Here is an 11,867-nt window from a genome sequence, read left to right as displayed (position 1 = left end):
AACATCCTTCTTTCCAGGTGCCTCCACCCGATTTTTGTACTGCAGAGCCCAAGGGGTTCCAGGTGCCTGAGCCCAGAGAACGAGGACCCCAAAACCACCCTCCCTGCTGCAGCATTGCCCAGGACACCCCAATACCCCATCACCTGACTGGAGCTGCAGCAAAGCAGCATCCTACCCCCACGGCCAGATTTCCAAATGCAAATCCCCCATCCCTGCTCAGGCAGAGTGAGACAGGACCCTCCCGTGGGACTCACGAGACTTGTTGATCATTTTTATCAGCAGGACAGGGGTCAGGCGAGGGCCGGAGCTCTCATCGCGGCTGTTCACCTGCGGCAGGAAAACAGGGAATGGTGTCAGGTGGGGGTGGAACCCACCGGAGCCATCCCCAAAACCCATCCAAGAGGCATCACCCCCTGCCTGCCCTTCCACGCCGGCAGCCCAGCGGGTCCCCAAGGGATTGATTTGTTCCAATTCCCATTTCTCTGCCTCGCAGCCACCAAGGGGTTGGTTTATAGAGTTTACAAAGCCAGGCAAGCGGCTGTGCTTCCCGGGAGCTTCAGCCTTACAGGTTAAACACCAAAGGGGGAAAAAAAAGGAATAAAAGAGGAAAACCAAGTCCCCAGTGGGACTTCAACCACAAAATTCCTTGAGGAGAGATTTTAAGCCCAGCTTAAGCATCCACCTGGCACCAACAGGTACGAAGCCAGTGTGCCGCTGCCACCACCAAGCCAGGCAGGAAGGACAGGAGCAGCCAAGCAGGATCAAAGCAGAGTGCCACGTACTTGGGGAACCTCCAACGCCTTCGATCCACCCATCCCAGCCCAGGGAAAAGGGGTGCCACAAGCTCAGTGCCCACGCAAACACCAGCCAGGGAAGTGGGGTGACGTTTTTCTTCCTCCCAAACCCCTCACTCCTGGAACAAGGAGCAAAGAGCCCTGGTCGGAGTCACCCCAGGATCAGCTCACCCCATCCCACCAGGACATGGCAAGGATGGAAAACTGACTTACCGGGTGGGAGAAGCTTTTTGGGCTTTACTCCCAGGGGGGAATCCTGCTCTAAGCCCACCTCAAGAGCTGGGCTTGGCTTTGCCACCCGGTACCCAAGCTGCTCCAGCTCCGACCGGCCACGTCTCGGTGCAGGAGAGGAAGAGGAGTGTTAAATGCCAGCCGAGGATAAGGTGCACGCCCGGGCTGGGCCATCAAAACAGCCTCTCAATCAAAGTCTCCGGATCAGTCACGAGGGATTAGTCACCTGGCGAGGGGGGGATACCCACCTCGGCACCCCTCCCTGCCTAACGCAGCACCGCTAACGATCCTGGCACCTGCTGCCCAGCGGGGCCACGGCCTCGCCCAGACCAGGGGGAACCAAGAGCAGTGGTTCTGGGGGCTAAAACTTATCAAGAAAGAGGAGAAATGGGACCAAAGGTGATCTCACAAGAGCCAGGCTCTTCCCTTCCTTGTCACAGGCTCCTGGAATAATTAAGGCAGGAGGGCAATTAATTAAAAAGGGCAGGAAGGGCAATTAAAAGGGAATTAAGGACAATTACACTGCACTACAAGTAACGGGACGGGACACCAGGCAAGGAGAATTGTGTCCATTTGACAGCAGAGGGATAGGAACAGAGCTGTCCTCCTGTAAAGTGGTCCTCTGGGAAAGCATCTGGGAAGCCACTTTTTTGTATATCACAGATAATCGTCCCCACCTTCACCTGGGGGGTCCCAGGAAGGGGGAAGCAACACTCCCCGATCCCATGTAACACCCTGAGTCTCATCCTATGTCTGTATTTCTGGCTCAACAAGCCCCTCCTGCTTGGGAAGACAAAATCCACAACTGGATCTCAGAGGTAGGAGCAAGCAGGGAGGAGATGCTCAGGGGGGGTCTCACCCCTTTACACGTTACAATTGCTTGGCAAAAATAAAATCAGGGAAGAGCAAAAAGCAGTTTGTGCTTCCTTGGGGGTTTTGGTTCTTAGCAAAACTGCCCACCAAAGCCCCAAGGGGAAATGCACCGCTGCAGTTGGAGGCTGGCAATGCTCCCAGGGGGGCTGAGCACCCCTACTCACCCAGGGCTCGGATGCTGCCAGGCAGCAGGACCTGAATTTAGCACAAATTCACCCCCAAGCCAAAACACCCAAGTGAGCTCTCTGCACCCCTCCCACTGTTGGAGACACTGGGAAAATCCAGTCTGCCCCCAGTGTTTGCCTTTACATACCAGCTTTTTTTAAATATTATTTTTTGAAGGCTTTATGATCTTTTCCCAGGCTTGTACACACAAGCTGGGCCTGATGCACAACTTATCTAAGGCAAGCACAGCCAATAATCCCAAACGTTGTTTGCTGAAGCGTTCAGGGAATGCAGAGCAAAACAGAGCACATCCAGCTGCCCCCACGCCCACGGGGCCTCTGGAATGAGCTCAGGCTCCCCCAGCCCTGTGCTCCCACATCCTCAGCCCAAACCTGAGCAGCTGCTGAAAGCAGGAAGGTCTCAATGCCCCGAGGACACTCCAGGGCTGCTGGAGGAAGCAATGCCAAAGGGTCCTGCTGCTCCCCACAGCAACCCTGGTCCTGCAGTGTCCCCAGAACCCCCATTCAGCATCCTCAGTTCCCCAATATCCCTGGTCTTGCAGCATCCTTGATCCCCCACAGTGTCCTCTAAGTGCCCCCCAGCATCCCTGTCCCATCGCAGCATCTTCAGACCCCACGGTGTCCTCAGAGCACCCCAGAGTGTCCCTGTCCCACCACAACATCCTCACAGCCCCCCCAGTGTCCCTATCCCATCACAGCATCCTCAGAGTCCTTAGCATCCCTGTCCCACCTCAGCATCCTCAGGGCCTCCTGTAGCATCCTCAGAGTTCCCCCCAGTGTCCCTGTCCCACTACAGCATCCTCAGAGCCCTCTGCACCATCTCTGTCCCATCAGAGCATCCCGAGAGCCCTCAGCATCCCCGTCCTACCTCAGCATCCTCAGGGCCTCCTGCAGCATCCTCAGAGCTCCCCACAGAGTCCCTATCCTGTCACATCATGCTTGGAGCCCCCTGCAACCATCCCTGTCCCATCACAGCACCCTCGGAGCCCACACAGCATCCCCCATGCCCCCTAACACAGATCCCTCACCACAACATGCTTCTTGGATCCCCCACCTCAGCATCCCCATCCAGCAGGGACTGTGAGCTCACCCCTCTCACCAACAGGATTGATCACAGCCCCCTCAGGGTCAGTCCAGGGCATCACCTGCCCCACCAAGCCCTGGAGCTGGGGGGAAAGTCCCAGGTGGATTCAGCTCCCCACGCTTGGAAAAAACACCTGGAAAAGCCCCTCTCTTTGATGTCAGAGGATGCACCCCCCACAGCACCCCGGGCTGGGTATTATCACTGTACAAAGGGCTCAAAAGCCTCACCACACCCATCTCCACTTTCCCCACCACATATTCCAGGAAAGCCCCATCCCAGGATGCTGCACAGGCAACCACAGCCAAGCCTCATGGAGTTTCTCTGTCTCCCTCCAACCTGGAGCAAGGCTTTGCCTCCCAGTTTCCCCATGTCCCCTGGGAGGTGCCAACAACCCCCACAGGAACTGACCCTCCTGCCATGGGGGACCTTGGAAGAGTTCATCCCTGTATCTCCATCAATCCATCCATCCCCATCTCCCCCTTCCTCAACTGCTCCAGCATCTCTGGATTTAAGTCATGTCAGTCCACAAAGTAGCAGCAGGCACCAGTCAAGCTGCTCTGAAGACAAAAAATAGAAGGGATTTAAAGCCAGGGAGCAAGCACACAGGTTGGGGGTGGTTATAAATCCCCTCACCCCTCCCAGCATGGATGGATGGTGATCCCAGGCACTCAGTGCCATCCCAGCAAAGCATCACGGATCAGCAGGCCATGCAGAGAAAGCTCTTGGTACTTTTATGTTTCCATGGTAACCCATGGATTGGGAAAAGCGTGACACCAGGCGAGGACACCTCTCCTGTGCTCCCACCATCCCATCCCACGTGTCCATGGGACACGGAGCCGCCCACGGCCTGGTCCAGCTTCCCTGGGCGAGAACGATGCTCGCTGGGGAATAAGCGTCTCTGACAGTTTATCCCCAAAAAAACATGCATTTATTTTAACTGGAAGAGAGTAGGATAGTGCCTGAGAGAAGGATGCATCCCTAAGGATTTACTCTCAGAAGTGAGAACCGATGGGAGACAGACAGCTGGAATAGCACAGATCCCTTTGATCCCAGTCAGACCATCTCTCCTGAGCTTTCCAGGAACATGGAGCTTTCAGGAATGAGCAGGACAGATCATGTGTTCTTTGGAGGACAACAACCAGGGCTGACCCCCATGGAAGCAATTTACAGCCCTGGGACTATCCAAGCCCCATCCCACGGGTTTCCTGCAGGCAGCAGGGCTGGGAGTGCCTGAGGAGCCCAGCAGGTGCTGGATTATCCCCCATGCCAGCCCGGCCACATCCTGCCCCGGCAGAGCCATCGCGTGTCGGAGCCTGAACGCAACCTGGGAGGCAGCTGGGGGCAATCCTGCAGGGACAGGATCCATCCGGCTCCAGGCACAGGTTGGGCTTGGCTTGGCACAGCATCAAAGGTACCCAAATCCCCAGCCTGGCATCCCAAACCTTCCTCGCCCCAGCAGCTGTGAGCTCCAGGTGCTCGGGGAATTTTTTTTTCCAAGCTGGGAAGAAAACTGAGAACCACAATGGGAAGAAAATCCTTGTGGGATTGCAACAACCACTAATGCAAGCCCAAAAAAGCAGCAGAGTCTGGATCTGAGCCCCCTCCAATGGGATGAAGATGTTGGGAGAAAACTGAGGTGAGAAACAGAGAGGTAAGGAAACCTCCAGCCCTTCAGAGCTTCCTCTTGGAAGCACCTTCCCTGCCAGGGCTCGAGCACCAGCTGGGACAGAGCCTCACTGGTCCTGTCCAGGCCCCCCTTCCCCACCTGCATCACCCTTCCCTGCACTGAACCATGCTGAGATTCTTCCTCACGTGTTTTTTGGGGGGAGAGCCATAACTCCTGCCACCCCCTGTCCACTCTACTGGCACAGGGGGAAAGGCAAAGCTGGCTTCCAGTGACTAACCGGGATAGCAGCAGGTTCACTCCACCTGGATGGTTTATTTTCCCACTAACTCTACCCAGATGCCTCTTCTTCCTGCTCACATCACCTGTATGGCTCTTCCCACTAACTCCACCTGGATGGCTCATTTTCCCACTAACTCAACTTGGATGTCTCTTCTTCCTGCTCACACCACCTGGATGGCTCTTTTTCCTGCTCAGACAACCTGGATGGCTTATTTCCCTCCTCAGCCTCCCTTACTACTCACTATCTGGGATAACTACTCGGGATGCAGAGCAGCTGCTCCTGCAGAGAGGCTTTTCTCTGAGAGGGAGCATGGCAGGAGGGTTTCTATGTATGGCAGCTTCTCAGCAGTACTCTTCCCTGCTCCACAGCTTTAAATCCCATCCCAGGGTACCAGGGATGACAAAAACCAGCAGGGCAGAGCAATGGCAGGAGTGGAACCTGCAAGCACTGTGGGCCAGGGGAATGCAGGAGGTCATGAGGACACAGCACTGCAAAAGTCAGTCCTGCTGGACACCAGGCACGGCCCCGCCGAGGGCACAGACCCAGCCCAGCCCGTGCACTGATACCCACATTTATCCTATTTTAAGAGCCCTGCGAGTCACTTCAAAGGAATCTTAATTACCTCTTCAGAGGGAAGGCAGCGCCGTTTCCTCAGCCTGTGGTATCCCAGGCATACAGTAACCCAGCCAAAGATTTATGATAGGGGAAAACAACCCCTCATTGGCATGTGAGCTCTGACAAAACATTGACCCATGACCAGGCTGCAATTTTGAAGGTGGCAACAGCAAACAAGCTCAGGTACAACGAATCCCTCCATGGCAGCAGTCCCCGGGACAAATCCAGGCTGCTTGTGCCTTCCCATGGCACTGCTGGTTGTAATGTGCTCTGGAGCCAAAACCTGATTCAGGCCAGCACTGCCTCCATCCTGTCCTCTTTCCTCTTTGTTTTAATTCTTGCAACAGGAAAAACACAGGGATAAGACACAAACCCCTTCCTACAGCCCCAAACCACCAGCTGGGTGGGTATACCTGGCTCCAGAGTAAACCCAAGCCCATCACAGAGCTCCACCGCTCCTCTCCTTGGGGATTTAAGTTATGTTAGTACAGGTTTAATCACTCTCTTGCTACCTAAAATACTAAAACAAAGACTTTCTCTTGCTGGATGCAGCTCACTACACCCCAGAGGTTACAGCTGAGCTGCCAGAAAACAGTGGAGCCACCCATGGAGGGACAACCCCTGCCAAGGAGAGGAGGGAGGACACCCAGCAGTGACAATGGGAGTTCATCCCTGAGCCCACAACATCCAATCAACCACCCCCTCCTCCTACCTGCCCCTTCCAGTCCCCATTTGTTGCCACTGTCACCTCGGTGCCGTGCTTACTCTCCGGTATCTCCATCCTCAGGGATCACCCAGGGATGCAGGCAGCAACAGCTCTGGTAACACGGCTTTGCACCCACATTTTGGACTAAATCCCAAAAAAAAGCAGCAGAAAGGGGAAGGCAGTGAGCTGGGAGTGCAGGCAGGGTGCAGGCAGCCCGGGAGCAGCAGGCAGAGCATCCACAGCAAACACCCTCTCCTTTACAGTCCGGAGAGTCCTGCTCCAGGGAGATAAAAACTAAACCATGGAGATGCTCCAGTCCATCTCCAACCCAAACTCAAGCTACACCCACATCCAACTCCCCAGGGAAAAGGGGTGGGAAACTAAGGGATCTCAAGCCCCAGGGCTGAGCTATCCCACAGGCAGCTCTCATCCCCAGGGGCTTTTGGGCCCCTTTTGGGGGCTCAGAGGCCACCTGCAGTCACTGTCCCCTTGGCAAGCCTCATGTACTACCTTAATCTCTGCCCTACTGCTTCCTCTTTTGCACCGGATTTGGAGAAGCATAACCACCAGAGCAACCCTCAGCCTGACCTCAAGCCTGCCAGTCCCAAAATCCCTCAGGGATCTCCTCTGCCACAGAGGAAAATATCAGAAAATAACCCACTCCATCACTTGCAGCCCCAGCATCGCCGTGATGCTCCGTTAACCCACGCTGGGAGGAGGATTCCTGTTTTGGAGAGACCTTTTCCTGCACCCCCAGCTGAAGGTGGTGATCAGCCAGCAGCAGGTCAGAGCTACTTACGGTCCTTCCCCTTGGTCCAGGCGGAGCAGGCAGGGGCTCGGTGGGATCTACGGAGCCGTCCTCTCTTCCCCTGGGAACGGGAAAAGGGAGAACATCCTTAGGGCTACAGCCACCGACACCGGCAGCGCACGGAGGACACTGTGCTCTGCAGCCATCTGCCTCTGATGGATCCAGTGGCTCCCTAGGGATCTCCAGCCGGGGCAGCTGGGAGCACTGGTGGGGAGCAGGAGCAGGGCCCTGAGGAGCCACCGCACGCTGCAGAGGATGTCTGTGCTCTCCGAAAAGTCACCCAACCTCCGGCAGCACCCAGGGCTGGGCCTCCGGCTGCTCTTAAGGAGGAGGTGTGGCACAGCCGAGCGCAGACCTCGCCGCAGGTTTCCCCAACACCCCTCGGCCTTCCCCGCTGAAATCCCCTCCGTGGCTCACTCACACTTTTAGGAAGGGCCCAGGGGATGGAGTGATGCCCTTTGCCACGGAAAGGGGGGTGCAGCCCTGCTCCCACTGACACTCTCCTGCCCTCCTACATGGAGAACACTCGTTAATCCCACATCTCCAGCATCTTCTCCCCAGACGCTATCCAAACTGTGCATCCTCGTCCAGCACTGTAATATCCATATGATTTGGGGAAGGAAAAGCCCTGCTGAAAAGCTGCCACACACAGAAACCCTCCTGCCATGCTGCCTCTCAGGGCAAAGTCTCTCTGCAAGGGCAGCTGCTCTGCATCCCAAGTAATTATCCCAGATAGTAAGTGGCAAGGTGGGCTGCAGGGGGAAATGAGCCAACCAGGTGGAGCAAGCAGGACAATGAGCCATACAGGTGGAATGAGTGGGGAAAATGAGCCATACAGGTGAAGCAAGGGGGAAAAAAAGCCATCCAGGTGGAGTGAGCCCACTGCTATCCCAGTGAGCAGTCCAGGAGCCAGTTTTGCTCTTCCCCCGTGCCAGTAGGTGATGGAAGTCACGGCTCTCCCCAAAACACCACACAATGAGGATTCTCAGCCCAGATCAGCACACAGAAGGGTGATGCAGGTGGGAAAGGGGGGCCTGGACAGGACCAGTAAGGCTTTCTCCCAGCTGGTGCTTGAGCCCTGGTAGAGAAGGTACTTCCAAGGAGAAGCTCTGAAGGGCTGGAGGTTTCCTTAGATCTCTCCATCTCCCACAGCTAGGAAAAGCAGCAATGAGAGGTGCAAGCTTTCCCCACTCTTAAAATTCCATTAATTTAACAAAGATGGTATGTTCCCATGCTATGGATGAGGAAGGAAACCACCAAGAATCCCAAGATGTTTTTACCTGGAGACTTCTCCCCAGGGACCAAGCTTTCTGCATATGCCCTGGGATGACAAGGACAGCTGCACCCTGGTGCCACACCTTCTCTCTCCAGCCAGAGCACCTCTACTTCCTCCTACCATCACTGTTTGTCTTGAGGAGTGATTAACCCAGAGGGCTTGGGGCAATCAGTAGATGCACTTGGGGCCACAAAATTCACCTTCCAGCACCAGGATCCTTCCAGCAGCCCCAAATCCACCAGAGCATCCAACATCACTGCCAACAAGGAGCCTTTTCATTTAGAGCCATGAATTATAGGATCCACTAACGAGGTTAAACCCTCCTTCAGGAGCTCCTGCTAAAGCACTTCATGGTGCAGCGTCCGTCCCTGCCCATGCAGATGGGGAGGAGGATGCTCAGAGCTGCCTGGGGTGGGGGTGGGGGCAAGGGGATCCCAGGAGGATCCCACAGCCCTGGATAAGCAGGAGACTGCAATACCTTAAAGCACATCATCCCAGGCAGGAGGATCCGAGGTCTTGCTCTAAGCTGGTCTTTCCAGCTCGACTGGAAGAGCCAGGAGCCAAGTGGCTGGCGGCGCTGCCCGGGGCGCTGCCGCTCTGCCCGGGGTTGTTTTCCAGCCTCTCCAGTGGTCTCCCTGCCCTCAGCCAATGCAATCAGCCATCCCCAGCCCAAGGTCCAGAACAATCCCATCACAATTCCAGCACCCTCCAGGTCAGGGGCCACTGTCTCCACCGCTGGCCGCAGGCAGCTCAACCCTTCCGGCAGCTGATCCTGGCAGGAAATGAACGTCCCATATCCCAGAGTACTCAAGAAACCTGAAACAAGCTGCATTTTGCTCCTTTTCCTCTCCAGCGACGCTGCCTGTTTCAGTTCCCCTCCTGCCTGGCAGTTTAACGGCGATTCCCAAATTTGAGGGTGAAAAGGCACCTCGTGCCTTCTCCACCCACATCTCCCTCCAGGATGCTCATGGCTTTGGGCAAAAGAAAACGAAACCCCAACGGGCACATCCCTTCCCCTACTGAAGCCTAAAGCCAGCCAGGATCAGCCCTCTGAGGAGCTCAGCCTCAGTGTAGGAGCATCCCGGCACAAACAGGTATTTTGGGGATTGCACACAGGGCAGGAATGAGCCACCGAATCCCTCCTGTCATCATCCTCCCCATCGAGGATCACCTCCCCCCAGTGGATGTTGATATAGGGGAGGGGGAGATGGAGTTTCTCCCCCTTTTTCCCCAGCAGACCTGGCGCGAGGCAGCTGTCCGTCCGTCCGTCCGTCCACGCTCCATCGCTGGCGCCAGCCTCCCTCAGTTAAAATTACCTCCCGAGGGGAGACAGAGCAAAAGCCAGGCTGGGAGGGGAATAAAATCCAGGTGAGCTCATCCTCCTCCTCCAGAGAAAGTCTGCACTTGGCACGAGTGAGGCGTTTCCAAGCCCGGCACATCCCTCACGTCACCCCAGTCGCTATTGCCCCAGGACCAGGAGCTTATTCATTCAGCAAGTATTTAGTGGGAGATAATCCAGTTGCTGCTTCCCAACCACCCTCCAGCTGAGCCAAAGGTGCAATTCCAGTGTAGGATGCGATTTTTGGGTAGAGGTTTCCCTAATGGTCATCGCAGTGGATGCTCCCTGGCCACGATGGCACAGCAGAGCCACCACCAGCAGAACTTCCACCTCAACTGTGTTTTTGCAATTCTAGCCATAATTTATTAAACTATTTTATTAAAAATAAAATCATTGAATATACCTATTTCTATCAAATCCCTGAGAATGGGAAGAAAAGCAAAGCTGCCCAGCCAAGCCGGATTATCTGAAGCAGCCACCGACCTAAAAATAAACCACTGCTATTTAAGGATGAGCCTCCCACAATAAAACCCCCCAAAAAACATCAAAGGAAAAAACAGACATATTTCCAAGCTGGGGTGTTTAGCATCACCCACCAGCCCAAAAAAAAAAAAGCCTATTTTGGGTTTATTTCCTAGCAGAAGTCTGTGCTTCCAAGAGAACAGCAGCCCCAGGCACAGAGCTGCTGATTTCCAGACACCCCATGCAAATAAATAATTAAGCTTTAAAGCTGCGTTTGCATAATACAGATAATCTGTCGATTTAACTTGTAAATGCAGCAGCAATTAAGCAGCAACGTTGTTAATTAGGTAGCAAAGGGCCTGGGAAGCCCCAGCTCCAAGCAGATGCTGATGGACCACAAGGATGCACAGGAAGCCAAATCTGTGTGGGGTATGCAGGGGCTTGGCAGCACGAGTGGGTACTGGGGCAGGTGACACAGTGTTGGGGGCACCAAAACCTTGTGTTCATCCATATCTTTAAGTGAAAATATCCCCCCTAGTTCCTCCAGCTGGGAGCTGCTTGCACCTTCCCACCCTGTGCCTGCACCGCCCAGCACCAAAACCCTCGAGGGCTGCTGTCACCCCACAATAAAAAAGGCAGTGGAAAAAGAGCCTGGGGTAATATTTCCGAGGACAAATCCCATATTTTTGTAGCATAAAGAGGCTGCTTTGACAGCCAGGCTCAGCTCCCCCACCCCAAATACCAGACCCCGCCTGGGAGCGAAACCTGTTGATCCCGAATGTGCCCGAACAGACAGTTCTTTGTGATCAGGTTTTTCCCTCTATTTTTCGGTTTGGAAGCGGCGCTGGTGATCGCACAGGGATGGGCCCGAGGCCCTCCCAGCCCCTGGCACCGTTCCTGACTCCTTGTTCAGAGGCAGCACCGCGTTTAACCCCTCGAGCCTTCGTTCCCCTTCATTTCTTACATCATTCCACACCTTGGGCCTGTTCAGTCCCACATCCTCCAACCCACTTGCCTCCTCTCTCTGCATTTTTCCTCCTTATTTCTCACTTTCCAGCCCATCTTCCCCCTCGGTGCTTCAACACTTTCCTCCGCTCCCAACCCAGACGGGTCCAATCCATCCTCGTGCCATGAAATCCCACCCCACAGCCCCCAAGCCAGGAGGGTTGGGTGAGCCTGATGGTCATGGAGCTGCCAGGATGGGGTTTAATCCCCATCCAGGGGTGTTTTATGATCCAACGTGGGAACACTGGGCTGGCACCACACACAGAGCATCAAACCTCAGAGCAGCATTGAAGCATCCTCAACTTGTTCCGCGCTCTCCTGCCTCCGTTTCCCCCAACTTGGAACCCCAACTTCAGGGCTGAGGGGTGAGCCTGATGGTCATGGAGCTGCCAGGATGGGGTTTAATCCCCATCCAGGGGTGTTTTATGATCCAACGTGGGAACACTGGGCTGGCACCACACACAGAGCATCAAACCTCAGAGCAGCATTGAAGCATCCTCAACTTGTTCCGCGCTCTCCTGCCTCCGTTTCCCCCAACTTGGAACCCCAACTTCAGGGCTGAGAGAAGCTCTACCTACAACA

At 55.0% G+C, this 11,867-nt stretch overlaps 1 protein-coding gene across 2 annotated transcripts in view; it reads right to left on the bottom strand.

Moving 5' to 3' along the window:
- Positions 1-7,203, bottom strand: part of ST3GAL4 (ST3 beta-galactoside alpha-2,3-sialyltransferase 4) — a 10,381-nt gene extending 3,178 nt beyond the window's left edge. Inside the window, exons 1-2 of one of the 2 annotated variants that reach the window (XM_009082613.1) lie at positions 7,182-7,203; positions 255-320 (exon numbers count right to left, since the gene is read on the bottom strand). In XM_009082613.1, the coding sequence (XP_009080861.1) occupies positions 255-270 (16 nt within the window). In that variant the 5' untranslated portion in view covers positions 271-320; positions 7,182-7,203. Of the gene's footprint in view, positions 1-254; positions 321-768; positions 816-7,181 lie in introns of those variants that run through there. The other variant, XM_009082612.1, reaches the window with a different exon arrangement.
- Between the last annotated feature and the right edge of the window lie 4,664 nt (positions 7,204-11,867).

This window comes from Acanthisitta chloris, unplaced genomic scaffold, assembly GCF_000695815.1.
Source record: "Acanthisitta chloris isolate BGI_N310 unplaced genomic scaffold, ASM69581v1 scaffold25149, whole genome shotgun sequence".
NCBI classification, from domain to species: Eukaryota; Metazoa; Chordata; class Aves; order Passeriformes; family Acanthisittidae; genus Acanthisitta; species Acanthisitta chloris.
Note: the sequence above shows the minus strand (reverse complement) of the source record. Positions and strands in the feature narration are given on the sequence as shown.